Raw genomic sequence first — 27,613 nt, 5'->3', positions numbered from 1 at the left:
GATTGCAAAGAGAAGCAGGATCTGTTCATGACTGTGAGGGATTTCCCTAGTGCAAGAAATATTATGCCGAAATTGTAGTGCAATTTTTAAGTGAACAATTTAGGTAGTTCTAATCCAATCTGTATGAGTCATCTTGGTCAGTCAATAATATTAATGGTGTGAATATATACAACATATAAACCAATTGTAGATTGCTTTACCCCCAAATTGCAAAACTAGCAAAACAAATAATAAATCAAATTATTTTACCATCGCTGGTCTTGAATTTAGTGTTGAGAATATCATCCCCTGAGATTTTCCCTTTTTTTCCAGCAAAAGTAGCTCTTGGACACCCCGATAAGCTAAAGGAAAAATAGTCTTATTAGAACTTCCAAAATGAATCGAAACCACACCATAATTCAAGCTGAATTGACATGATTGACATTTAAGAGAGCCAGTATGGTGTGGTGGTGAAGGCATCAGGCTAGAAACCAGGAGACCGTGAGTTCTAGTCCTGCCTTAGGCACAAAGCCAGCTGGGTGACCTTGGGCCAATCACTTTCTCTCTGCCCTAGGGGAGAATGGCAAACCACTTTTGAAAAACCTTGCCAAGAAAACAGTAGGGACTTGTCCAAGCAGTGTCTGTGAATTGGACACAATTGAACGGATTAAAATAAATATATTATTAATTAATTTATTAGAGAGCCAGTTTGGGCTAGTGGTTAAGGTTCTGGGCTCGAAACCAGGAGTCTGTGAGTTCTAGTCCCACCTGAGGCCTGGAAGCCGGCTGGGTGTCCCTGGGCCAGTCACTCCCTTTCAGCCCAACTCGGTGCAATGTAGACTAGCCTCCTCGTGGTGCACCGGGCAATGTGACTTGTCACGGCTAAATTGTCTACACATCTGGCTGCTGGACCTCACAAGGATTTCCCAGAAAGAAAAAGCAGCATGAACACCGAACTGCTATGCCATATGATTTTTAAAAAAAATTAATTAATTAAATAAATTAAAATTATATTATATTATATTATATTATATTATATTATAATATAATATAATATAATTTTAATTTATTTAATTAATTAATTTTTAATTAATACAATACAATACAATACAATACAATACAATACAATACAATACAATATAATATAATATAATATAATATAATATAATATAATATATACAGTTGCAAAATCTTGTCCTAACTTGTTCTCAGTGCCATCAATGGGTAGTTAAACTTGATCCATTATTAACCCACAAGATTTTTGTTATTGATGCCCATTAATACTAAATCTGACAGTTTTGTGAATTCCTTACATCAGGGTTCCTCAACCTTGGCAACTCTAAGTTGTGCGGGCTTAGAGCTTTGCTGGCTGGGGAATTCTGGGAGTTGAAGTCCGCACAGCTTAGAGTTGCCAAGGTTGAGGAACCCTGCCATACATGATCTTTGGGTAGATTTATCTTTCTGATTAATTCAGGAAATATTAGGAATGGAAAAGCAGTCAGCTTGAAATCCTAGAACACTGCTAATGGCTGAAGGCAAGTATAAATTAGGCAGGGAGATCCCTTTACTATATTCCCAACAAGCGCAGTCACAGGAAATATACTACTTTGCTCAAAAGGAAGGCAAGTTCCCTCTTTTGAAGTATAGGCATACATACTCCGTGTGTGTGTATGTGTGTGTGTCTAATTTATTTATTGAATTAAAAAAATCAAATCACCCCATAGCTGAAGTTCTCTCGGTAGTTTGCAATAAAACAACATATAATTTGAACAAAAACATACGCAGTAAGATGAGGTGAAATGCAAAACGAAAACGCCATACAAAATAGACAGCAGCAAGGCAGTCCTTCGAATTCCAAAATGGGGTGGGCAGTTATGGATGCCTCTTGTTTGGTGCATGTGGCATTGGTTGCTGGTGCGCTTCTGGGTTCAGTAAGGTGCTGGTAGGGACCTAGAAAGCCCTACATGGCATGTTGTTGTTGTTGTTTATTTGTTTAGTCGCTTCCGACTCTTCGTGACTTCATGGACCAGCCCACGCCAGAGCTTCCTGTCGGTCGTCAACACCCCCAGCTCCCCCAGGGACAAGTCCGTCACCTCTAGAATACTACATGGCATGGGGCCAGGTTATTTGAAGGACCGCCTCTCCCCAGTCGTGTCTACCTGCCCCATCAGGTCTGGCAGGAGAGGCATGGTCTGAGTCCCGTCCACCAGGGAGTGTCATCTGACGGGGCCCAGGAGGACAGCCTTTTTTGTCATGGCGTCCCCCCTTTGGAACATCATCCCCCCCGAGATTAGATTGGCCCCAACCCTGTCTGCTTTTTGCAAGGCCTTAAAGAGGTGGATTTGGCGTTGGGAATCTGGAGCCTGTGAGGTGGTTGTGTTAATGTGTTGCTGGTGGATCTTCTTCCCTCCACTGCTGATGGTATTTCTGCTGCTTTTATATTGTTCTATGCTTTTGTATAGTTTTTAATGGTTGTTATCCACCAAGAGTCACGAATTTGCGGTGGGCAGCCTGGGAAAATAGAAAGGACTTCACCAGCATGAAAGGGATGCTAATGTGGGCACCTGTTGAGCCTCTCTGGGGAGGCCATTCCATAAATGGGGGGCACCACAGCAAAAGTTCTGTGTGTGTATGCACGTGTATGTGGGTTTCCCTTAATATATATTCAGCATGTAGACTAAGCAAATAAGGGACGTGGTGGCGCTGCGGGTTAAACCACTGAGCTGCTGAGCTTGCCGATCAGAAGGTCGGCGGTTCGAATCCGCGTGACGGGGTGATCTCCCGTTGCTAGTCCCAGCTCCTGCCAACCTAGCAGTTCGAAAACATGCAAATGTGAGTAGATTAATAGGCACCGCTTTGGCGGGCAGGTAATGGCGTTCCGTTTAGTCATGCCGGCCACATGACCACGGAGGAAGTGTCTTCGGACAAACACCGGCTCTTCGGCTTTGAAACGGAGATGAGCACCGCCCCCAGAGTCGGACACGACTGGACTTAATGTCAAGGGAAACCTTTACCTTTACCTAGACTAAGCAAATAAAGGGACAGCCTTGTTGCACTCATTTGCCAACCTGGAGCCAGTCTGGTTTGCCATGTTCTGTCTATACTATGTCTTCCTGACCTAAGTTTCTCATGAGGAGAATAAGATGTTCTGATATTCCCATTTTTCTGAGCACCTTCCACAGTTTGTGATCAACACAAAGACATTTCTATAATCAACGAAGCACATATTGACTTCTTTTTGGTATTCTTTGGCTTTCTCACTTATCCAGTGTGCATCAGCAATAACGTCTTGTGTTCCTCAGCCTTTTCTAAAGCCAGCTTGAACATCTGGCATCTCTTTTTCCACGTAGGGCTCTAATCTGCATTGGATGATCCTAAGCATTATTTCGCTAGCATGTGAAATTAAAGATATTGTACGATACTTTGCATGCTCTGTTAATTCTCCTTTTTGGGTATTGGGTATAGATTGACCTCTTCCAATCTGTTCGCCACTATGTCATTCTCCAGATTTGCTGGCACAGCTTGGTTAGAACCTTGACTGATTCTTCTTCTGTTTCTTATCATATTTCAATGGGTATTCCACCGGTTCCCGTAGCCTTCTGACTTGGTAATGACCAGAGTGTTGATGTAACTTCATCATCTAGTACTAGAAGGTCTTGTAAAAAGGAATATCTTCTAAGGTATCTTGGGTGTTGACATCTCTACTGTACATTATTTCAGCTTACTCCTTCCATCTTAGTTTTACCTCCTTTGAATCAGTTACTACCTGTCCACTGGTGTACTTTAGCATACCAATTTGAGGTTGGAACCTGAGTTCAGAGATCTTTTGGAAGACTTTCCTTGTTTTTCCATATCTGTTTCCCTCTTTGATGTCTTTACAGATGTTGTTGTAGTACTGCTACTTGTCTATTCTAACAGCTCTCTGAAGTTCTTCATTAAGTGTCTTCATGAGATCTTTGTCTTTCTTGGCTTTGGCTTTTCTTCCTGGCAATTTTCACTGTTTGTTCTGACATCCAGCTTGCTTTCATCTGTTTTTTGGACTGTGCCAGTCTCTCCTCATTTTCACCCTTATATTTGATTTCATCCCACAGCTCCTCTGGTTCTTACCAATATGATTCAGGGCTTCAAAGTGATTCCTGAAGTTCTCCTTGAAAATGGCATATGCTCAAGATCCTAGTGGAGAAACTGGTTGGTTTTGCTCTTCCACTTTTGTTTGATTTAGAATTTGCACATGAACAGTTCATGATCTATTCCACGTCAGTCTCTGGCCACATCTTTTCTGTTATAACTGAGCTCTTCCACCTTTTTGTACCAATAATAAATCTAATTTCTATGTGCTCTGTCTGATGATGTCCATGTATATACTGTAGACACTGTTTTGATGGTTTGAAGAATATATTAGCAATGAATAAATCATTGGACTGGTAGAAACTGATAAGCTGTTCTCCCACTTTATTTTGTTTCATAGGCTGTACAATCCAACATTTTCTTCCATACTATTTACAACTTTGACATTTCAGTCTCCAACCATAAGCAGCACATCTTGCTTGCCTGTTCTGTCAGTTTCAGATTAAGTTTGACCATAAAACTAATCAACCTCTTCTTCTGCTGCTACATTGATTGGAGCATAAACTTGGATCACTGTCATATTAAAGAATTGTCTGAGAAGTTTAATTGGTATTATTCGGTCATTGACTGCTTTGTACCCAAGTACTGTTTTTGCTATATCCTTCTTGACTAAGAAAACAATGCTGTTCCTTCTTTGCTTTTCATGTCCTGAATAGTAAATAGTATGATTGTCTGACTGAAAGGTCCAATTCCAGTCCATCCCAATTTGCTGATGCCCAGGCTGTCAATGTCTAGACAATTCATTTAATCATTCGCTGTGTTGACCTTTCCCATGTTCATGCTTCTTAGTTCCATGTTCCCACTGCAGCTTTGGATTTTTTTTTCCTGCATAGCAACTTCAGCAACTAGACATCCCAAAGGCTTTAATCTAGTCATGTCATTAATGCCACTGGTATTCCAAACAATCCTCAGGTCTTCCTCAGTAGTATGTTGAGTGCCACCTGACCTGAGTGGCCCACCATCTGCCACTGTATCATCACCCACTTCATCTTGTCTATCCTTGTGGGTTTCTTAGTAAAATAAAGGAAAGGGTAACCATTGCCTTCTCACGCACATTATGAAATGATGCCCTTGCCATTGTCAATAAAGTGGTCAGGATCTTCCTTTACTGTTGCTGCCCACTATGTGTAAATGACTGAAATTACACACATTAGTGTCTGTGGTGCATTTCTTGACTTCTTGTTGACTGTTGATGGTTGATCCTAAAAGGCAGAATCTCTCCACCACTTTGATATCTTCATTGCCAATTCTAAGGCTGGTTGTTCTGCCTGTTATCATTAGTTTGGTTTTCTTTATCTTTAATTTTAGTCCCATTTTTTCACTGTGCTCCTTAATTTTTATTACTAGAGCTTGCAGATCCTTTGCATTTTGGTTATCAGAGTAGCGTTATCAGCATAGCACAGGTTATTGATGTTCTCCAGTTCTAAAACCGCACTCATCTTCTTCCAGTCCAGCTTCCTTCAATATATATTCAGCATATAGGTAGAACAGATAAGGGGACACTATACAGCCTTGTCACACTCCTTTGCCAACCTGGACCCAAAGAATCTCCTTTCTCTGGAGCAAAGTAGCTGGCCAAATCACAGTTGAGTGACTTGATCCTTCAGACTGAAGTGCCAGTTTGAACTAGATCATTTTGATAGCAAGAATGGAAATATTGCTTCAGAACAGATCTTATTTGTTTATTTAAAAGATTTAGAAGGCTGCCCATCTTACGGCATGCAACTCTGGGCAGCTAACAACAGTAATAAAAACACAAGCAATAAAAATAATACAACCCAAAAAAGGAAAAAGACCTTTTTTGAGGAAAAAACCCAAAATCAAGAAAAACCTGGTGCCCCGTCAATCATCTCTCTACACCAGTGTTTCTCAAACTTGGCAACTTTAAGATGTGTGGACTTCAACTCCAAGAATTCCCCAGCCAGCATTCTGGCTGGAGAATTCTGGGAGCTGAAGTCCACCCATGCTGGCTGGGGGATTCTGGGAGCTGAAGTCCACACATCTTAAAGTTGCCAAGTTTGAGAAACACTGATCTACACTCAATCACCTCTACCATCCCTTGGCTTCAACCTTGCTATCCCAGAGCCTGGGGGAAAGCCAACTCTTCACAGTTTTCTGGAAGTCTAAGACAGTGGGGGCCTGCTGGATCTCAAGGGGAAGGGTCTTCCACAAGACAGGGGCTGCTACAGGAAAGGTGCACTTCCTAGGTCCCACTAGATGGTAGCATTTAAGGAAAGGGACAGGAGGGTGTGCACGCTATCTGATATAGTGGAATGGGCAGATACCCTCAGGGAGAGGTGGTCCAGCAAACAACCTATATTTATTTATATTGTATTTTATATTTGTAACTTGTTTACATTTTTATGGGATTTTAACGTTTATTGTTATAGTATTAATTTTATTGTAAACTGCCCAGAGTCCCTCTTTTGGGGGAGATGGGTGGTAACAAAATTTGAAAAATAAATAAATAAACAAATAAATAAACAAACCTGGCCCGTGCCATGTAGGGCTTTAAAGGTGATAACCAGGACCTTGAATTGCACCCAGATAGAAACTGGGAGCCCGTGCAGCTTGCGCAGCAATGCTGTAACATGGGCAGACCGAGAGGTGCCAATACTGCATGAGGTGTCATGTTCTAGACCCGCTGTAACTTCTGGGTGGTCTTCAAGGGCAGCCCCACATAGAACACTTGGGAAGTGACCAAGGCTTGAGTGACTGTAGCAAGGCCTCCCAATCCAGGAATGGGTGCAATTGGCACACAAGACATAGGTGGGCAAAGGTCCCCTCTAGCCATGACTGCCACCTTCTCCTTGAGCAGGAGCCTCAAGTCCAGGAGGACCCTCAAATTGAGCACCAGCTTTGTCTGGGGAAGTGCTACCTCACTGAGAGTCAAAGATCACTATAATAGACACCTCAAAAATAATTAGGATAGGGTTGAGGATAGGATGTTTCAGTTCTGATTTAAAAAAAAAAGATCATTGAAAAGTTTGGAGACTTTAAGGAAGTGTTCTTGAAATGATTGAAATTACATACATTTTCAAACAAAATATGTTTTCCTTCATTGAGGGAAGAGAGATTGATTTCTCTAATTTCTGCTTTTTATTATTTTCTCCTTTTTCAGTGGAGGAAAATTAGAGAAAGAAAACATCTATTTTATGTTTGTTGTAAACTTGTTTCTCGGCGGCATTTTTTCCCCCTCGAGTTTATAAGCCGTATTTTTATACCTCCATTAGAAATTCATCATGATTTGAACATCCCTGCATTTGGATAAGAATTTATATATTACAGGAATTCCACTGCAGATTGCCCCATAAAAAGATACAATCATAGAGCTGGGCCATAAAATGAAGTTTCTAATGGATGTGAATACTTGATGTCTCCTAAACTTGGATTCAGAAACTCACTATACCCCATTATACTGCTCAGGACTTACACTGGAGTGTTCCATAAGGTACCACTGTGAAGAATCATTCCCACCAGCTTCCACCATGCTGTGTGTGGACAACACTGGCACAGCACAGGGATATTTAACCTTTATGGACGAAACACATGCTGTATGCCTGAGGTTTACCTTCTGTGAGTGAGGAAGCTTCCATTTGCATGACCTGAACCATCACAACCTGGAGTTGGGCAGGTTGGACCTTCATTCTTGAGCGACTTCCATGAAAAGGATGAACCGTTGAGGGAACCTTCCTTCTGTCTCCGGGCTGCGAGGGGACAACCTGAGGCACTGCGATGGGAAGCATATTTGCCACTGATATGTCCGAGTCCAACACATCCAGGAACAGGGCACCTAGGGAATTACAAAGAAGCATAAGTGTGGAAACCAGAATAGGAAGACTCACCTTCCAGTCTTCACAGCTGCTTCACCCAGATGTGGTAGAACTAATTGCCAGAAATGGACAGGTAAGGCCAGCCTTAGGAATATATTGGTGTGTGGTGTCACCTTCTAGATGCCCCTTAATTATCTAGAACTGTTGGGCTTTAAAAGGACTTTAAATGCTGAGCCCTCTTCCCAGGTGACTAAATGGCTGTCCTGGCAATTGCACTTGATGCCACGGGGAAGAGAAAGCAAAGGAAATTTGGCCAAATCTGAATTAACCAACCCATTCACTATATCTGTCCACACCTTTTTATCCTTGCAGACCATCCTTGCCTCCACCACACCCATACCTTAATTCAGATCTTGCCTTTTGTTCTTTACACTTCTCGCCTCTCTCTTTTGGAGAGAGGTCATCCATCCAACATCAACATACTTTTTTAATACTGGCCACTCACTTTTGTTTTCAGTCCATATTCATCCTTGGTCCTATCTCTTCTTCTTTTACTACAAGAAGCTTATCCAGGTTTAGGAGACATCAAGTATTAAGTCTCCCATTTCCACTGCAACTTATTTTCTTGCTTTGACTGACCTACTCAACTGTCACTTGCATACATCAAAGGACAGAAGCATACTGTTTTACAATTTCACTTCTATTGACAAGCATGCAGTCCTCACAGCAAGCTATAAGCTATTCACCACTGGCATTTGTACATCCTAACATTTCTCCATCTCTTTTCCTTTCTTTAGTAAATATTCTCCCAAGACACACATGTTCATCTACTTGCTGTATTTTTTCAACATTTCCATACAACCTGCTCCTGCTGGAAGAGCAGGTGGCAGCTGTGGCCAGGGGAGCCTTTGCACAAATCCATCTTGTGCACCAATTGCACCTATTCCTGGACCGGGAGGCCTTGCTCATGGTCACGCATGCCTTAATCACCTCCTGTTTGGATTACTGCAATGCGCTCTACACAGGGCTGCCCTTGAAGACCATCCGGAAGCTGCAACTGGTCCAGAATGCAGCAGCATGTGCAGTTTTGGGTGCCCCATGGTTCAGCTGTGTAACACCCCTGCTGTGTGAGCTGCACTGGCTTCCAGTTGCTTTCCAGGTGCAATTCAAGGTCCTGGTTATCACCTTGAAAGCCCCACATGGCACAGGACCAGGTTACTTGTGGGACCACCTCTCCCTGAGGGTATCTGCCTGTCCTACTAGGTTAGATAGGGTGGGTGCACTCCAGGTCCCCCCCTCCTTTAAATGTTTCCATCTGATGGAACCTCAGAGGCGTGTTTTCTTGGTGTCTGCCCCAGTCCTTTGGAACAGCCTCCCACCAGATATCAGAGTGACCCCTACACTTTTAGTCTTCCGGAGGGATGTGAAGACCTGGCTCTTCCCCCAAGCATTGCGCTAGGATGGGGGTTGAGCTGTAAGGATGATTGGTCTGGTACCTGGGGGAAAGGGTATGTTTTTAACTATGTTTTATGGATTGCTGTGAGCTGCCTAGGGTCACTGTATGAGATAGCTGGCCATATAAGTCCAGTAAATATATAAATAAATAAACGTGCAGTTGTTCACTTCATTTTCCATGTCAAACTCAATTACTTTGTTCTTTGATACATTAATTTTCAGATCCATTCCTCCTGTTTCATCATGCAACCTATATAGCTTCTTCTAGTCCTATGTGACTCGATGGACATAATTTTGCCAGAATAATTTTTATAATTAATAAAGCAAAAATAGACAACTGTTTTGAAACCCCTTGCCTTTCCCAGTATTTACTGGAGGTTAGCGATAGGTTTCAGGTGCCTCTGAATCTCCTGAATCAGACATGGGGTTCTACCAGATCTTGTTCCATCTATGCATTGTTTAGATATGTATTGCAAAATCTTAAGCATTATTTTATTAGTATGTGAGATAAGCTGCTTGACATAACCCATCTGCAAATCATTCAGGTTCTCAGCTAACATAGTATTGATTACAGGTAGTCCTCGCTTAATGACCACAATTGGGACCAACAACTCCATTGCTAAGTGACACAGTTGTTAAGTGAGACATCATGTGACCACAACTCGTGATTTTACTGCCAGCTTCTCCATTGACTCTGCTTGTTGGAAGCTGGCTGTGAAGTGTGCACAGGGCCGCAACTATGGTCTGTGTCACCCGGGGCAAACATGGATTTCGTGCCCATTTTGGTGCCCCTCCGGGTTAATTTTGGCGCCCTACCTGCATGGTGCCTGGGGCACATGCCCCAGTTGCACCCCCTAGTTGCAGCCCTGAGTGTGCAAATGGGGATCATGTGACCATGGGATGCCATGATGGTCGTAAGTGTGAGGACCGGTAATAAAGTTACTTTTTCAATGCCATCATAACTTTGAACGGTCACTAAACAGGGCAGTCATTAAGCGAGGACTACCTGTGTAGGGAAGAGTACATAAACATTCAACCTCCCAATCATCCCACTTCTAACGTTACCACAAGTGTTCCTTACACATTTATCCATAAATATATCAAATTACTAAAGGGGTATCTCACATCCATCTCTTGTTCCTGCTCAATATGGAATGATTCACTAAGCATTTCATTTCTTCACATGCTCATATGGCCAGCCTTCCCAGGTAGACCAGACAGGAAACATGACCAGATGAACTCATTCTACTTTATTGTACAGCTGCATTAACAGAATCTTGCAAGTCTGGAAGTACAACTCTCCTGCCGTCTCCTTTACGGCCTGAGAAACAAGGGAGGGTCCCTTCTGAGCCTCTTGCCTCGCCCATTATGCAACCGCAGGCTATGCCCTCTCTTATCGGACTGTTCCCTAGGCAGCGCCTCTTCGCCCCATCTTTCAAGGCCTTTCTCGCTTACCATTACATGTATACTGTTAAATATTAATACTGTATATTTTTCAATGACCCGCTAAAGGGCTAAAATCTGTCCTGCATGCCTCTGGATTGGCATAAAATACCCTGCACTTCCTAAATTCTGTTCATTGTTGCTTCAATCGAATACCTTCCTAGGCACATTTAATGCAATACAACAAACTTTTAAAATATTATGACATTTATCAGTGACCTGCCAAAGGGCTAAAATCTGGCCTGCATGCTTCCTGATTGGCCTAAAGCCACAGGGCACTTCCTAAATTCTGTTCATTTTTACTTCTTGTACCCTTTCAATCACAATCCAACCACAGTTACCTTCCTAGGCACATTTAACAAACCAGTCTCTCTAGTTTTGTATTCATGCTTTCCACCTTTCCCTCTGTATTGGACAACTTTAGTGCCATTCTTCCAATCCTCATACACTTCATCGCGCTTGCCATCTTTTATCTTTATTTTTTTATTGATTTTATTGTAACTTCTCTGATTGTTTGAGCTGCCCAGAGTTGTTGAGAGTTGGGCGGCATACAAGTAATAAATTATGATTATGATTTCTTTAATTGTACATGTCAATGAAAAGCATACCTCGATGTTTGCAACATCTTGCTTTTTTTAAAAAAAAGGATGCTGATGGAAAAAAAAGTTCAGCTACCCCTTTATGCAGAGAAACCATTCGGCATCTCAAAGACAACTGTCAAAACGCACTGTGGCTTCACTTGAGTTTCGTTTATTCTATGTTTCATTGTTACCTTCGTCAGCGTTTTAATTTTATTCCATTAAAAAAAGGAAGCAGAGGAATTGACAGTTGAGAACCCATCGTGGCTCTTTCGTCCCCCCTCTGAGATAATTTGGAAATGCTGATCCTGTTTTTAATCATGTGCCAATGTGGGACAATTCACTTAGGATATCACTGCAAGTGGGAGGCTGACTACATTCATGACCGCATCGCTGTTTACATGATTGCAAGGAAGTGACTGAAATCTCGAGAGAAAGAGGGAAAGAGAGGCTGTAAGGCAAAGGCAACAATCAGTATGCAGCGTTTACAGCTCAGCCATTAGATATTTTACATTGCTAATTTTACTTTCATTACACTTTTGTTATAAAAAATAAACCAGCACCTTACTGGAGCAAACAGCTTGAGCTCTATCGAGGGTATGTGCATGCCTGTGTGTGTGAGAGTTCTAAAATGTTTTATTGCTGTTTAATTGAAAAGATAGCAAGGGCTGCTCAGATGAGTGGGTTGCCCTCCTGAATTAGCCTTTTTAAGAGGGAAGGCGGAAGGATGAAATAGTATGTGGAAGGTGTTGGGATCTTCTGTCTTGGTGGCACCACATGACGGGGAAGAATGCCTGCTTTCCAGTGGCAAGATGTAATGGTATGTGGGAAAGACCTTGGGAGACTGGGCCCAGAGACTTTGCCTAAGGAATGGTCAGATAAAAGGGAGCATAGCCTGCAGCTAGATAGTGGGCGGGGCAAGAGGCTCAGAAGGGACCCTCCCTAGTTTCTTGGGATGTAAGGGAGATGGGGGGGGGGGGGAATTGTACTTTCAGACTTGCAAGATTCGGTCAATGTAGCTCTACAATAAAGTAGAATTAGCTCGATCTGACATCAATCTTGCAATTCTGCAAGCTGTCTCTCATCTGACCGTTCCCTTGGTAGTGTCTTTTAGCTCAGTCTCCCAAGGTCTTTCCCACACACCATTACACAAGAGGAAAGGAGAACAAGACCTCAGGGACAACATCTATTTTTTTCTCAGCGGCAACACTGGAATCTGGGCCTCCTTAATGCAAGTCTTCAGGGACCTACATGAGAGGGTGCCTTGTTTATGAAGACAAAATGCTTGTTTCCCAAGGACTGGAGAAGTTTGGCAATGGAGAGGAAGGATTGCCTTCTTGCAGGTTCTCCATGGGGCAATTCTGCTGCTGCTGCTTTTCAAGGTTGAAGCCTCCGTGGAATGGAGTGGGGAGTGGCTGGATTTCAACCTTGCAGGACATGTTTTCTGCTCTAATTGTGCAGTACAGTCACTTACCTACCATTAGTTCAGTGACTGTTTGAAGTTATGATGGCACTGAAGAATGGGACTTACGACTGGTCCTCGAAGTTGCGGCCATCGCAGCGTCCCCATGGTCACATGATTGCCATTTGAGTCTTTCACAGCCAGCTTCTGACAAGCAAAGTCAATGGGGAAGCCAGCAGGAAGTTGCAAGTCATGGTCACGTGACATTGTGCTTAACGACCCGCAATGATCTGCTTAACACCGACATCCAGAACTGACAGAACTGGCATTGTAAGTCAGCACAGTCACATGACTTCACGCTTAATGACCACGCCACTTAGCAGCGGAGTGCCGATCCCTGTTGTGGTTGCTAAGTGAGGACTATCTGTATGATAAATATGAAAAGGCCAACCCCTTCTGTATTGTTGTCCCCCAAAACTGAATGGCGTTCACGGAGTCACCAAGAGTCAAGCTGATCTTAAGGAAGAGTTGAGTTGGCCTACCACAGGTGGGAATACCTGGCTCACATTTGGTGATCTTAGAAAAGCTAAGTATGGTCAGGCCTAGGTAATAGTTACATGTGATATCACCAGGAAATCCCAGGGCTATGAGATAGACCAGGAAGTCAGAAGAACATCCTGGAAGAAGGCAATGACCAACCACGTCTGTATTGTTTCTAGGAAAATCACATGTGTGAGAGCTGAGCTGTACCCAACAGAGTCATCACCATGGACGAAAGTGCTGTCAACAGTTCAAATTTCACCCATGCCTTTATAAACACTGCTTAAGGCCACTGGACCATAAGGGAGGCTGAGAGAAGGAAGATAGATGCTTTTGAACTGTGGTGTTGGAGGAAAATTCTGAGAGCGCCTTGGACTGCAAGAAGATCAAACTGGTCCATCCTCCAGGAAATAAAGCCAGACTGCTCACTTGAGGGAATGGTATTAAAGGCAAAACTGAAATACTTTGGCCACATAATGAGAAGACAGGACAGCCTGGAGAAGATGCTGATGCTAGGGAGAGTGGAGGGCAAAAGGAAGAGGGGCCGACCAAGGGCAAGGTGGATGGATGATATTCTAGAGGTGACGGACTCGTCCCTGGGGGAGCTGGGGGTGTTGACGACCGACAGGAGGCTCTGGCGTGGGCTGGTCCATGAAGTCACGAAGAGTCGGAAGCGACTAAACGAATAAACAACAAAGGCCACTAGCTCTTCACTTGCAAAATAATAATACTGAACTATCTCAACTGATTATGGATGACTGTAATATCTAATATTCAGAAAAAGAAATATAGTTGACATAGAATTGTTCTTCAAATAGCGATGATGTACAACAGGGAACAGATTAGGGTTGTGATCACTGAATATAAAGAAGCTTTTTAAGCCCTCCCTTTCCATGCCTTGGGAACCAGCTCAGGTGCTGTTTGAGGCAGGACAGAAGCAGTTCACCATAACAACCACCACTAAACGCAGTAAGTCTGGGCAGAAGAGTTTGTTAGCATGGGAAAAAAGGGAGAATCAGTGCACCTGGGGCTGCTATTTATGGTTTAAGAAAAAATCATATAACAGCAAACTCTGTATGTGTTGTAGTAGGGATTGAAATAATGAAGGACGGTGAACCCATTAAAAATGTTACATAAATGCCATGTGTGACAATTGTTGGTAATGGCTTGGAGGTAATTAATTGACTCTCTTGGTTGAACCATGGCAGCAGGGACAATTCCCAGATCATGACCTAATTTTAAAAGCCCTCTCTCCGCAGGAATTCAGACCTCTGGGGAGTGTAATATCTCCCTTCCTCTGGCATCCTGCTGGGTAGAGAAGAACAGGCAGGGAGAGAGGAGAAGCAGGGAGATGAAGGTTGGGAGGCCTCCATTGCCCTGACATATTACATTATCCACAGAGGCAACAGATGAGGGGAAACGTGGTTTTCAGGAATATGCAACGGACGCTGGTTTTTAAAGAAGCAAAAAGGCTCAACATGAAATTCATATTTTAGTATGATATAATTCAACATTTGTATTATGAAAAGGTATAGGGTGGTCCATTCAAAAACAGACACATAGAAGGAAACAACATCTACATACCATTCAAAAGAGACAACAGAAAAGCCAAAAGACCAGGACACTCCCTTGCCAGCAATCAACACCCAGATATGCACAAATCAACACTAGGATTAACACCAGACGAACCATCAAACAGCACAAGACACCCTAATCAAGGAACTATTAACTCAGGCAATCAACTAAGCAGCAAACAACAGCCCAACCAAAGAACTCCCAAGGAGAGAACAACACCCCCACCAACACAAGCAGGGCAAGCCACAGCAAGGCCCACTCCCTCTTCGCACTGAAGGGGTTGCCTAGCCTGGCAATGAAATGTCTGCAAGAAAACAACCAGGCTCAGAGAGCACCAAGGACTCCATGGTTCAACCCTGAGCTACAAATATTCGCTTTGATTGGTCAATTTATTGTGTTAACCCCTGAAATGGGTTAATGCTGGGGATCCCAGATTTAAAGGTCCAAAACAGCAGACGTATTTTCATATAAGCATGCATATTACCTTGTATGATATTTGCCTAATTTGCATTTTATCATCCATGACATTTTAAGTCACTTGGCCCCAACAACCTCAGCCTACACCTTTGTTTAGGACAATATCACTGATAATACCTCATTTTCAAGCGGTCCTGTTGAAAATGACAGATTCTCTCAATTCATCTCCATTTCAATCACCCCATCATCCACTGCTCCCATTATGTATCCCTTTTGCCTGAAGACAAATTGACTGACATGCTTCTCTTCCTTGATCTTTCTGGACTTTAATTCCTCTCTCACTGTGCATCTCATCACACACAGCTTCAGCACCACTGATCCCTCCTTTCTGTCCCCCGCCTGTTTCATTCAACAGTTAGCTTAAACAAGAAACAAGGCAGCGACTGTGGTCATAGAAGTGCCTCTGAGGTGGACAAATCCACCTGGTCTTCTTGTCCTGACGTCTCACTACAGGTAACCCCTTCCTCAGCACATGTCTGCATGCCTCCACCTGTATCTTTGTGTTCCCTGTAGCTGAGATAGTCAAAGGGGGCTTCAGGTTCTAAGAAGTGGTGTTTTCCCTAATAACCTGTCATGAGTACTGATGGCGAGCAGGAGGGGGCCTCGATCCAGGGCGGAAAACGCATGCGTAGTACTGAGGAATTAAGCAGCCATTCAAAGAGACACAGATCAGACCCGCCTTGACTTTGAGGTTTATCTGTCTGGGTTTTTCCCACGCTTCTTCAGTTTGTTAGGATTGATGTCCTAACAGTCAGAAATCACACTGAGACGAGGAGTAGGTCTCTAGTGTTTATTACTGCTACATAAAACAGAATCCTAACAAACTGAAGAAGCGTGGGAAAAACCCAGATATATAAACCCCAAAAGCTAAGGCGGGTCTGATCTGTGTCTCTTTGAATGGCTGCTTAATTCCTCAGTACTACGCATGCGTTTTCCGCCCTGGATCGAGGCCCCCTCCTGCTCGCCATCAGTACTCATGACATAACCCATCTCAAGATACTGTGTGGAGGCAACGTGGGTTACACATGCACTGAGGAAGCAGAAATGAAGTATGCTGTATTGGCCAACTTGTGGTTCCAATGGGTTTGGTGGTTTCCTGTGGGACCTACCCCTTCAGTCTGGCCCCTGATCTCTTTACCCCACCCCATGCTGGCTGGGGAATTCTGGGAGTTGAAGTCCACACAGCTTAAAGTTGCCAAGTTTGAAAAACACTGATCCAGGTGATGCTGGGTGGGGCAGGAAGTTCAGCTATGGGAACCCCCAAGCATGGCTCTTACAATGTTGTGGGTTAACGCTGTGTGGACAGCAGCATGGTGGAGATGTGTTCTGGTTGCATAGTAAAGGCAGATGGGGATCAGCAAGATTTGGGGTAGTATGATTTCCTGCCAGCTCTGGCAGGGGAGGAGAGCAGGGTAAAGAAACTATATGGAAGTAGCCTGAATGTCTTTGATCTGTGTGAGTGTACACCCTTGTTATAGCACTCATTCACAGCATTCACAACACAGGATCTCCATGAGAACATAGAAGACCACCTTCCCTTGTCCCCAGTTCCTGCTTCCATGGAGGGCTCCATTTATTCAAATCACCAGCATCTTTCTGTCCAAGTGATGCTTGCTTACACCTGGTAATATCTCTTGACTGTGCAAAACTGTCCATCAGCTTTACCCAAAGGTCCCAAGAACAGCAACACTAAATACCTTCTTGCACTCTCTTTTTGTGCCAGCAGAAGAAAGCTATCTCTCCTGGGTTTCCAACCTCTCATTTGCTCAACCAAGCAGTAGAAAATACAGAAGAATCAAAGTCACCCTCTAGTTAACTGCCACATTGCCTGCTCTCAATTCTTAGATGCTGATCATGATCAGGACTATGGCTGGCCACCAACTGTGACTGCTAATTAGATCCTATCTATAAATGCAGAAAGCAAAAAGGTAGATTCAGGCTGCCCAAGACCCAAAGGGTCAGCTTGATTTTGAACTCCAGTCCCTGGGTGCTTTAAGACCTTCAAAATTCCAGACTTATCCAGATATTTCCAGGTGCCTGGGAGATCTAGTTAATGCAGAAATCAAGTTAACTATGTTGTAGGTGGTGGTTGTGTGGTGGATGTGTGGTGTTTGTGTCTTGCTTGTGAATGTCTGGCAAGGCATCTGGGTGGCCACTGGGCAGACCAAATACTGGAGGTTGGTGGTGTGATCTACTATAGCCCTTCTCATAAACAGGGGGAAGCCTAATATATATATTTTAAAAAATATGGAAGTAAAAAGCCTAAGGAAGTGGTTCAGAATAGCCAGGAAGAGGCCTTGCATCTGCTGAATTCCTTGAACAGAAATAAGGAAATGCTCAAAAAGGACTGAACAATGGTCTTTTTAATCCTCAAGGCCAAAATAAATACAAACTAAGAAATCTTGAAGTCCAAAGAAGTGGAGGAAAACTAGTATCAGTGGATGCTAAAGGTTATTCGGTTTCTTATATTTAGATCCTGTCTATAAATGCAGAAAGCAAAAAGGTAGATTCAGGCTGCCCAAGACCCAAAGGGTCAGCTTGATTTTGAACTCCAGTCCCTGAGTGCTTTCTTTCTTCTTCTTTTATACAACCTCCTTTTCTCAGTCCCCCAGAACCTCTTTAAAGCTAAAACCTACTTAGGTTGTGTTTGTCATTAGATCTTTCCATAAATGGTTTCAGAAAGCCCACAAAATTGAAGTTTCACATTGTAACATTAACAACCACACAGCATTTTATCCATCTGAATGCCCCGCCTGCCCCCAATTCCTTTCCATAAACAATTTTGGGGCCTGAAAAACAAAAACAAAACAAAACAAAATCAGGAAGTCCATGTTCTGCTAGACTCTCCCTTGAGTTAGTATGTTCCTAAGATTCTATTCATAACTCACCATTTCTCTACATCTGAACTGTAGCCCATGAAGGCTTAAATCAGCCATTCCCAATCAGGGGACCTCCCAAAGAGAGTTGGGACCAATTCCCCAGCCTGTATCAGTTGTGGGATGCTAGGCTGGGATATCTCATAATAAATGTGTTAGTCTTCAAGGTGTCATAGAGCTCCTGTTCTTGTTTCCAGCTTAAAGGACCATCTTCTGGTCAATCGTGCTGCCAACATTTTAGTTCTGAAAATGCTTAACTATCTAATTCTATTTTGAGGACCACGTATTTCTATGTATTAATAGTTGACAATCCCCAGTAATACATGGACACATTAACAGCCTGTATTGCTGCTATCATAATTCTCCTGAAGCTCACATGGGGGTAGTCAGTGCAAAGGAAAAAGCTACATACCCCTATTAGTTACACTAATGGGCTATAAGTGGTATAATATAGCACTTATCTAGTGTGATCTTTTTCCATTCTTGTTTTCTGTCACGTTGCCATTAGAGAGTAGAATGACATTATAGATAATACATGGTTTTACCTGCTGATTTAGAGCATTCAAATTGAAAATATTTTATTTTTTTAATGTAGGTTTTAAATTGCGGTTGTCCATTTTAATCAACATTGCTTACCCTGCTAATTGTGATATGGCTCAATGGATGCAAATGTTCTTGTTCCTAGTGATAAACAGACAGAGCAGATGGCTCCAAATGTCATCTGGTTCCTACAAAGACCTTTGGATCACTTTCAGCATCCTTGTTTACCACGGATGCTTAAGTGTGCAGAAATTTTGCAACCTTGCTATGCTTTTTTAAATTTGTTGTTCTTAATGTGACCCAAGAAAATTCTAGGGTAATGGAAAAAATCAAGGTCGGAGAAGGAGTCAGAAAGAGAGCATCCAAATGTATTAATGGGCTGATTTCTCACTATTGGTTTGAAATACCACTTGATCTAGGAATACAAAATGCAAATCCACCATACTGTGAGGTTACTGGGTATAGAAGAAGACTGGATTGACTGGTGCAATGTGGCAATTAAGGTATTGGAATGGAACCATACGGACTCAGGTTTAAATCCACCTTCAGCCACAGAGGTACACTGGATGATTTGGACCAGACAATTTTTCTCAGCTCAAACTATTTCACAGGATTGCGGTTCTCAGTGTAAAATAAATGGAGATCTCTATGTACACTGCCTCAAATTCTAAAAATAAAATAAAATAAAATTATAGGGTCTAAATGCAATAATCAATAAATCAGTAAATTAAAAAAATAAATAAATTCAAGACTTTCCAGTCTGGATATCATTTATGAAAAGTCAGGGCTCAGATAAGAGGCTGGAAGATTCCAGCTTATCTTGGTGGCCTTATCTGAATGGGGGAACACAAATGCAGAGAATGTAAACAAGCATCATCAATGGACATGAGGAGGACTACAAATAAGAGGAAATCCAAATCTCCCAAGTGGGCAGTGCTGCAAGAGAACATGAAATGTTTCAAATCTGGCCAGGTATAAATCTGAACAACTCTTCCCGTTCACTCAGAAACTGTCAATGATTTTATATAGTGATTATTTCTTGGAATACAATAAAGGATTACATTCCAAATGAAGACTGAGTGGGGTGGCCAGCTGAGAAGATTGCTTGATCTTTGGGATAGTTCAGGATGTAGTTTGTGGCTGTGTTTGTCCTTGTCTCTGAGAGATCCTATTATGAATTGATCCATTGTCTCAAAGATCAGCCAACCTTGTCCATTGGGTGCCACACTCAGCCTTCCGAAACAACTTACTCTAGGAAAGGAAATTAATGAATGCACCATAGGCAAGATTTCCAGGACACTGAAGACATTTTGCGGACCTCTCCTGACTGATCTGAAAACTCTGATGTGATGTACATGTACTATAGCTTCCCATACTTTCCCCCAAACATTCTTACTTTAGTGCTAAAGTACCAAAGAGGAGAAACATCCATTTGTTTGATTTCCTGAGATTTCTTGAGAACAGTTCCAAAAAATCATGAAAAAGCAAAGTTATCAGGAGGCAAGTGGGGACCAGGGATGTGGGGAAGCAGTTGCAGAGCATTGAAGTAGCACCATGTCATACCTGAAACTCAGTTCATGGGATGCCTGCCAAAAATGACTCATACCTTCTATCCTAGATGGTAGCCAACATTCAAAACAGCCTCAACATGAAACTCTGTTTTGTACTGTCACTTAGAAATCCTGCTGGAACGATCTCAGAAAAGTGAATCAGGATAGTAGGTATTTATATCATTCTCTTGCATGGTAAAATATTACCCTGAATTAGGAGGTTACTCTTTCTACTCTGGGCTTCCACTGAAAAAGAAGATTGCCCTCCAGGGATCCACTTAACTTTCTCATGGAAACATGGAATGTCCCTAGAATAAATCTTTTTGAAACTATTAACTGTGTGGTCTTCAGACAACCAGGCAGTTGAATTTAAATATATTTGCCTCTGGTAACAAGTTAATATAAGTCCCTTAGAGGTGCTGAAAATAGGGGACAGTTTTACATGGAATGAACAAAAATTACCATTCTTTGTAAGAAGGAAAATGCAGTTTTGAACATTCACATTTAAAGTCAGTTTGGGTACAAAGAGAACAGACCCAACACACCTTCGTAGTTTGCTGGGGAACACAGGTAGTCCTTGCTTAACAACCACAATTGGGGTGGGCAACTCTGTCACTAAGGAACACAGTTGTTAAGCAGGACATCATATAACAATGATGGACTTATGACCTCATTTCTGCTGCGGCCATTAAGCAAGTTGCCACAGGTCGTTAAGCGAGACATCACATGACCACGACTTGCGATTTTACTGCCAGCTTCTCCATTGGAAGCCAGCTGTGAAGCACGCAAATGGTGATCATGTGACCACAGCATGTTGCAATGGTTGTAAATACCCACTGGTTGCAAAGTGCCCAAATCTTAATCACATGACCATGGGGATGCTGCGATGGTCAGGAGTGGAAGGACTGGTTGTAAAATTACTTTTTCAGCACCATAGGAACTTTGAACAATTGCTAAACAGGGCAGTTGTTAAGCGAGGACTTGTAGGTTTGGTATTGAATGCAGCTCACATGCGTGTGGTGGGGTATATTTTACTACCACATTATGTTCTGGATTCAATCTTCCTAGTTCTGAGGGTTACTGAAGAATTAGGAAAGGGACAGGTTTTAATCTGTGATGATGATGATGACCACAATGACTTCCCAATGAAGTATACTGGCATTTGAAATTTAATTGATGTAATACGGTATCGTGGAAATCGTTCTATCAATGTCACCAACATGATTTGCGTGTGTTAAGCTAATTATATTTAAATCCCAGTAGTTTCTGCACCAAAATATGCAGACATAAAAATGCAGTACAAAAATACCAAGCAATTTGACATAATTAAACATTTCCAAACATATCAGAGCAACAAGCAATGACAGTAAGGATTTCTAGGGGTGTGCATGCTCAGAGCAAGTGCAATAATACCCCTTTTTTATTTTAAAAGAGATTCATTCCCCTTCCTGTGAGCCAAAAAAGATACAATTTTTCTGGAAACTCATTTAATAAATGCACACCCTTGGCATAACTTTTATGCTATGCTGACAACCTGCTACATAATGCCAGGCACGTTTTTGCTAAAAAAAAAAAAGATGCATCACATAAAACTAATGAAGTTGTTTCTCCATTATTTGGATTTGAGGTAGGACCAACTCAATAAAATAGGTTCTGCGAACGGTTCAGAAACTTCCCCCTTACTTACTTCATCAGCTCAGGATCCTCCTTGTCGTCCTTTGTGGGTGTGATTTTCATTCCACTTTTCTTGGCACGAGGGCAACCTGATAAACTACATGTTTTAAAACAGAAGAATAAACAAGGACATCATATGGAGCCTGGCAAATTCCTTCTCAGGCCAGATTCTAGTCACCTTATTTTTTTTCCGTTTTCATTTGTGGCTTGCTTAAACTCAGAGGGGATACTACTTTCTGTACTGAACGCCAATCTAAATTTGGTAAAGTTCACGAGCTAAGATAAAATGGGGGAAGGAAGGGGGAACAGGAGAGAAGAAGACTGACCTTGTGGTAAGTTAACACACCGACTTGGTTCAGCTTTCTCTTAGTGCATTCACTTGAGGGTGAATGTTAGTTGTCATCCTTGGTAGGTTAAGGTCAAAAATGTTATCTAAATTAGGTGGCAACTCTTTCTACCTCGTTCCTATTCCACTCCAGCTCGGTGTGCCTGCTGGACTGTCCTCCTGGATCTTGCCTAGCAGAGAACTGCCTGCTGTGTGCCAACGAGGACCTTGATTTTAGTGGGGACAAAGGCAGTGAGAATGTGTAGGGGAGTGACCTTGGTCTGCTGTTGGCAGTAATGACTTCTGCTTGATCTCAGCCTGATGACTGACTGTCTGTCTGTTCCTTGGAGGAAGGGGCAGAATTTTCAAATGCTTTGCACAAACTGAAATAGCTAAATATCCCTGGCTAAGCTGGATACAACAGTACTAAAGAAAGAAGTTATGGTGTCTAAATAACTCATCGGCAGGGCCCCAAGCTGGGGAAAACCTTCCTTATCCCACTTCGCACTGGAAAGTATTAATTGATGAAAAAAACGCCTTCCCTTCAAATGAACATCCCATTTTCATCCTAACACTGAAAGGGAACCATTTTTCCCTTTGATATTCTTGCACGTGCTTTGATCTGATAATTTCCATTTCCACACCTCAAAAGAGAGGAAAGTGGTGGTGAAAATTAAAAAGAAGATGAACGAAAAGACAGCCGTTTGCTTTGAGGGGAGACAGTTTGCAATTAATAGTGTCTGGCTAAGAAGGTATTTGCTAGCAGATGGCAGATGTTAATGGAACTGTTCAAATGGGAGACCATGAGGTTCTCATTAATGTTCGAAAAAGATAATAGAACTCATAAATACAGTGGTGTTATTAACAGGAATTTTGCATCAGCTAAAATCTCACGCTTTTATCTTGATGCTGCTGAGGAGCATGTTAGTAATCTGATTCTGGGACGTTTAGGTTTTTTAAAATCAGATTAAAGAGATGAAAGTAGGATTCATCTCTCGCTAACTTTCACAGATGTATTGCGATTTGTCTGTTGTGCCAAGAGCGACTAGAAATGTCTGCACAATTGAAATTGAATTATTTTTTCTAGGAATGCATATGTAATCTGTATTTTAGTCACAGCCTGTCCAGTCCCCAAGGCCCCAGACAGGAAGCTGGAGAAATTGCAGAGGGGGAGGGGGAGATTATTATGTTTTATTGCATTAAAAGTTCCTTAGGATTTCTCTCTTTTTTTACTTGAATTTGACTACTTCTCTCTATCTGCTAAGAAAGAAGAGGAGACTCTTTTATACTGTTCATGTTTGTGCAGATGAATGGGGAACAAGTAGGGACGCGTCTGTTCCTGTCCCACTATCCAAGTAGGGATAGGTCTGTAGAGCCTTAATTTCTGGGACTTACTTTGTAAACTGGTCAGGAGATCCAGGCTGGAGCAGAGAAACTGAAAATCCCAGACCTGGAAAGTCTATTCCTCTCTTGTTCTCAAAGTGATTGGAAAAGGAGCACTAATTTTCAGCAATCATAGTTGAAGGGGGCTGCAAAAAAACTACTTTAGCAGTTGCATGCAACTTCTGGGCTGTAGATTTTTATTATTAATTTAAAACATTTGCATATATTGCTTCCTATTTTAAAAAAATTGCTTAAATTGGAAACGCCTAACCAATCTTAGCTGATCTTGAAAAAGCTTAGCAATATTCATTATTCATATTCATGCCTTAGGCGTGAAAGCCGGCTGGGTGACCTTGGCCAGTCCCTCTCTCTCAGCCCAGCCCACCTCACAGGGTTGTTGTTGTGGGGAAAAGAGGAGGAGGAAGGAGTATGAGGTATGTTCCCTGCCTTGAGTTATTTATAAAAATAATAAAGGAAGGATAATAAATAAATAAATAAATAAATAAAAATATTGGACATTGTTAGAACTTGGATGGGAGGCCACAAGGAAAAACCAGTGCCAAGGGTATCTGCAGGATATAATCCAAAAAGTCAAATGGTGGCTGTGACAGTGCATTGTGCGCAAGTAGAGTTTCTCAGCAATCATTGCCTTGCATCCCTCCCCCAATCAGAATGCAAGTGAGGGTCTCTCACCTCTGATTGGCTGGAAGCCTTCCACCAATCAGAATGCCAGTGAGGGTTTCTCACCTCTGATTGGCTGGAAGCCTTCCACCTATCAGAACCCAGTGAGGGTTTCTCAGCTCTGACTGGCTGGAAGCCTTCCATCATTTTGAATGCCCAGCTGGGAACAGAAGGGGGGAAGAAGGCAATTTTGATGAGAAGGCATGACTTGAGTACGAAAGGATGAACTTGAGGGGAGGGAAGGAAGAAGAGTGGCCAAGCCAGAGAGGAGAGTGGGGAGAAGGGAGTGTATTCAGAGTGAGGAGGGAGGAGAGGGATCATTTTCTGGGAAGAAAATGAAAGCAAAACTCTGGGAAAAAAAAAGAGGGGATTATAGAGGAGATGGAGGAGGAACCATTAGTAAAACATGAACTTAGCCTGGGAAAACAGGAAGGTGTGAGAAAGTGAAGGCAGTGACTGGAAAAGCCAGTGTTGCAATTGTGAGGCCTGTGTGATGTCTGCCAAAGATGGTACAGTGGTACAAGGATGCTGATTTATGATGGCCGTAGAGATAATATGGGCAGCAGAGATGGCACGGAGGGGAGATAGCCAGGGTGGAATAAGATAGAGCCAGTAGAGATAAGGGAAAGAGCGCAAGCATGCGCATATAAGAAATATCTTGTCCAAAAGTAGCCAGGCAGATCATTAGCATGGTAAAAATCATGCCTTCCATTAGGTAATTTCCTGCCTTAAGGTGGAAGCGATTCTTAGGAAGCAGAAAATATAACTATATGAGGTAAAAGCACAAATGTATGCATACCTGAGAGATACTGGAGACCACTGCAGCCAAAATTACCCAATTATTGCTTTTTGCTTGTAACCACTCCTTCTTAAAAAAGTATAAAATGCTTGGTTTTTGAGAAGTTTGGGGTTCCTCTTTTGGGAGAGGAATCCCATTTCACTTGGCACCAAATAAAATGGAGAAAAGTTTCCTCGTGTCCAGAGTCTTACTGGATTGAGCTTTGGGCTTATAGACTTTACCACACTTTGTGGCCAACAAAGAAACTCAAGATTGTCCTGCCTTGACTGTCTTTAGTATAAAAGGGCAGGAAGGGGAAGCACTGTCAAGTTTTCAAAACTGAGGTCAGCCTTTGAGGTCAGCCAGGTCAGGAAACATCCTAGAACACTACACTGATAGCCTATCCTAACAGAATGCCATGTGCATTAAACATGGATTGCTGGCCCTGACAGCAGAAGGGGCCATCTCCTTCCAGTCCAATCCTGTGGGCAGGTTTGTCTACAAGCTTCTACCCTTGTAGCAGGAGGGGCATGCTCCAGGTCCCATTGATCAGGGACTGTCATCTTATGGGACCTGGGAAGTGTGTCTGTTCTGTAGCTGTGCCTGCCCTGTGGAACAACCTCCTGCTGGTGGTTAGGTTGCCCCCAACCGTGTTGACCTTTCGGAAAGCCTTGAAGACCTGGCTGTTTCCCCAGCCATGGGGGTCAGGGGAGTAATTGAGCCCACCCTCCCTGTGTATGGTCTCTGCGGCAGCCATTTTGTCTCTGGGTGGGTAATTCATATTTTTTAAATATTGTACTTTTTAACCTTTTTAGCCACCCAGAGTCGCATTAGTGAGAAGGGTGGCTATATAAATCCATTTTAAATAAATACATAAATAAGTGGGATGGGGTGGATAAAAAAAATCAAGATGGTGGCCATCACCATGGGCCAGGAACCTGATTGTGTGTTGTGGCCACCATCCTGACTTTTTTGACCTCATCCAAGAAGGCCTGTGCTTGTGAGTTTCCCAGATGCCTTAATTCTCCCCTTCTCCTTCTGGTACCTGTCTCGTTTTATTACACACAAGTTCAACTTACCTCCTGTGTGATGCATAATTTCCTGTTATATGACCGGACCCATCACAGCCGGGAGTTGGGCACCTAAGTAAATGAAAAGGAAGAGAGAAGGAAGGAAGGAAGGAAGGAAGGAAGGGAGGGAGGGAGGGAGGGAGGGAGGGAGGGGAAGGAAGAAGAGGAAGAGGAAGAGGAAGAAGAAATCATCTCAGGAGTGGGGCTGGAAACTTTTTTTTTTTGCTGTAGGTAAATGTCTTTTAAGGAAATTCAAAATGACATTAACATGATTGTAAATCTGCTTCCCTTCAGATCGCACATCAAAGTAAGGCAAATCCAGTCTACAATTTCAGAATCAATTGTTTTCATCACAAGTTTGAGAACTGTTTTCTCTCTCTCTCTTATCACAGTAATTTGTTGCCTCCTATGATTCTAGGACCCCAGGGAAGAAAGAAAGAAAGAAAACCCTAAAATGGAGGGGATGCACAGTCCTATCGCATTTATTACTATAGAATAGAGATGAGAAACAGGATGAACATGAGAACAAAAAGTTGTGCTGGAATGAAAGATTCAAACAATTTCCCCACATTCATAGAATCTTAGATTTGGAAGGGAGGAGCTAAGCCATCAAATCCAACCCTGCTGTCTGCAGGAATTCAAATTACAGCTAGTCCTTGTTCAGCGACTGCTTCGTACAGTGACCATTAACAGTTATTATGGTGTTGAAAAAGTAACTTTATGACCAATCCTCGCATTGACAACCTTTACACGTCTGTAAAGCAAAGGAAAGCTGAAATAAGAACATAAGCACAGTCATGGTTTCACTTAGCTACTGCTTCGCTTAATGACTGGGTTGCCAGTCCCAGTAGTCACTAAATGAGGACTACTTGTATACTATCCCCAAACACTGGTGGGCCAGTTTGTGCTTGAAGACATTCAGCAAAGGGAGCCCACCAGTTCCTGCTGTTATAAATTCTACTGTTGAGCGGCTCCTATTTTAGAGCTTACCTTTTCCTGTATGCATTGTTTCGAACTTACTACTTTGCTCCCCTTTATAACAACATGCAGCAATGGGTATGAATGTTGGGAAAAGCTCCTGGTTGCAAAATTGGTGGTATGCTATCATTCTCCATAACCCACAGGGGCTTTTAAATAGAACAAAGGAATGGAGTCATGTTGGTCATGACTTTTGAGGCTTCGTTTTTGTTTACCGTGTATACTTGTGGATAAGCTGAGAATTTTAGGTTCCAAAATAAACCCCAGCATTGGGTTCGGCTTATCTGCAGACCAGAGTTCAGATTTTTAAAAGTCTGTCACGGCCATAAAATTGTGCAGTTTTATAAATGATAATGTTACAGTTTGCAGTTTTGCTGTCGCTGCGGTGGAAAATTCAGTTCATCCACA

General features: G+C 42.5%; 1 protein-coding gene across 1 annotated transcript in view; it reads right to left on the bottom strand.

Annotated features, from left to right (window-relative positions):
* Window positions 1-27,613, bottom strand: part of MYT1 (myelin transcription factor 1) — a 112,660-nt gene that overhangs the window by 13,407 nt on the left and 71,640 nt on the right. Inside the window, exons 17-20 of the mRNA XM_063296919.1 lie at window positions 26,237-26,299; window positions 22,004-22,087; window positions 7,679-7,900; window positions 250-341 (exon numbers count right to left, since the gene is read on the bottom strand). Coding sequence (XP_063152989.1) covers window positions 250-341; window positions 7,679-7,900; window positions 22,004-22,087; window positions 26,237-26,299 — 461 coding nt within the window. The remainder of the gene's footprint in view (window positions 1-249; window positions 342-7,678; window positions 7,901-22,003; window positions 22,088-26,236; window positions 26,300-27,613) is intronic.

Source organism: Candoia aspera, chromosome 3 (genome assembly GCF_035149785.1).
Source record: "Candoia aspera isolate rCanAsp1 chromosome 3, rCanAsp1.hap2, whole genome shotgun sequence".
Taxonomy (NCBI): Eukaryota; Metazoa; Chordata; class Lepidosauria; order Squamata; family Boidae; genus Candoia; species Candoia aspera.
This window is presented reverse-complemented; position numbering and strand designations above follow the sequence as displayed.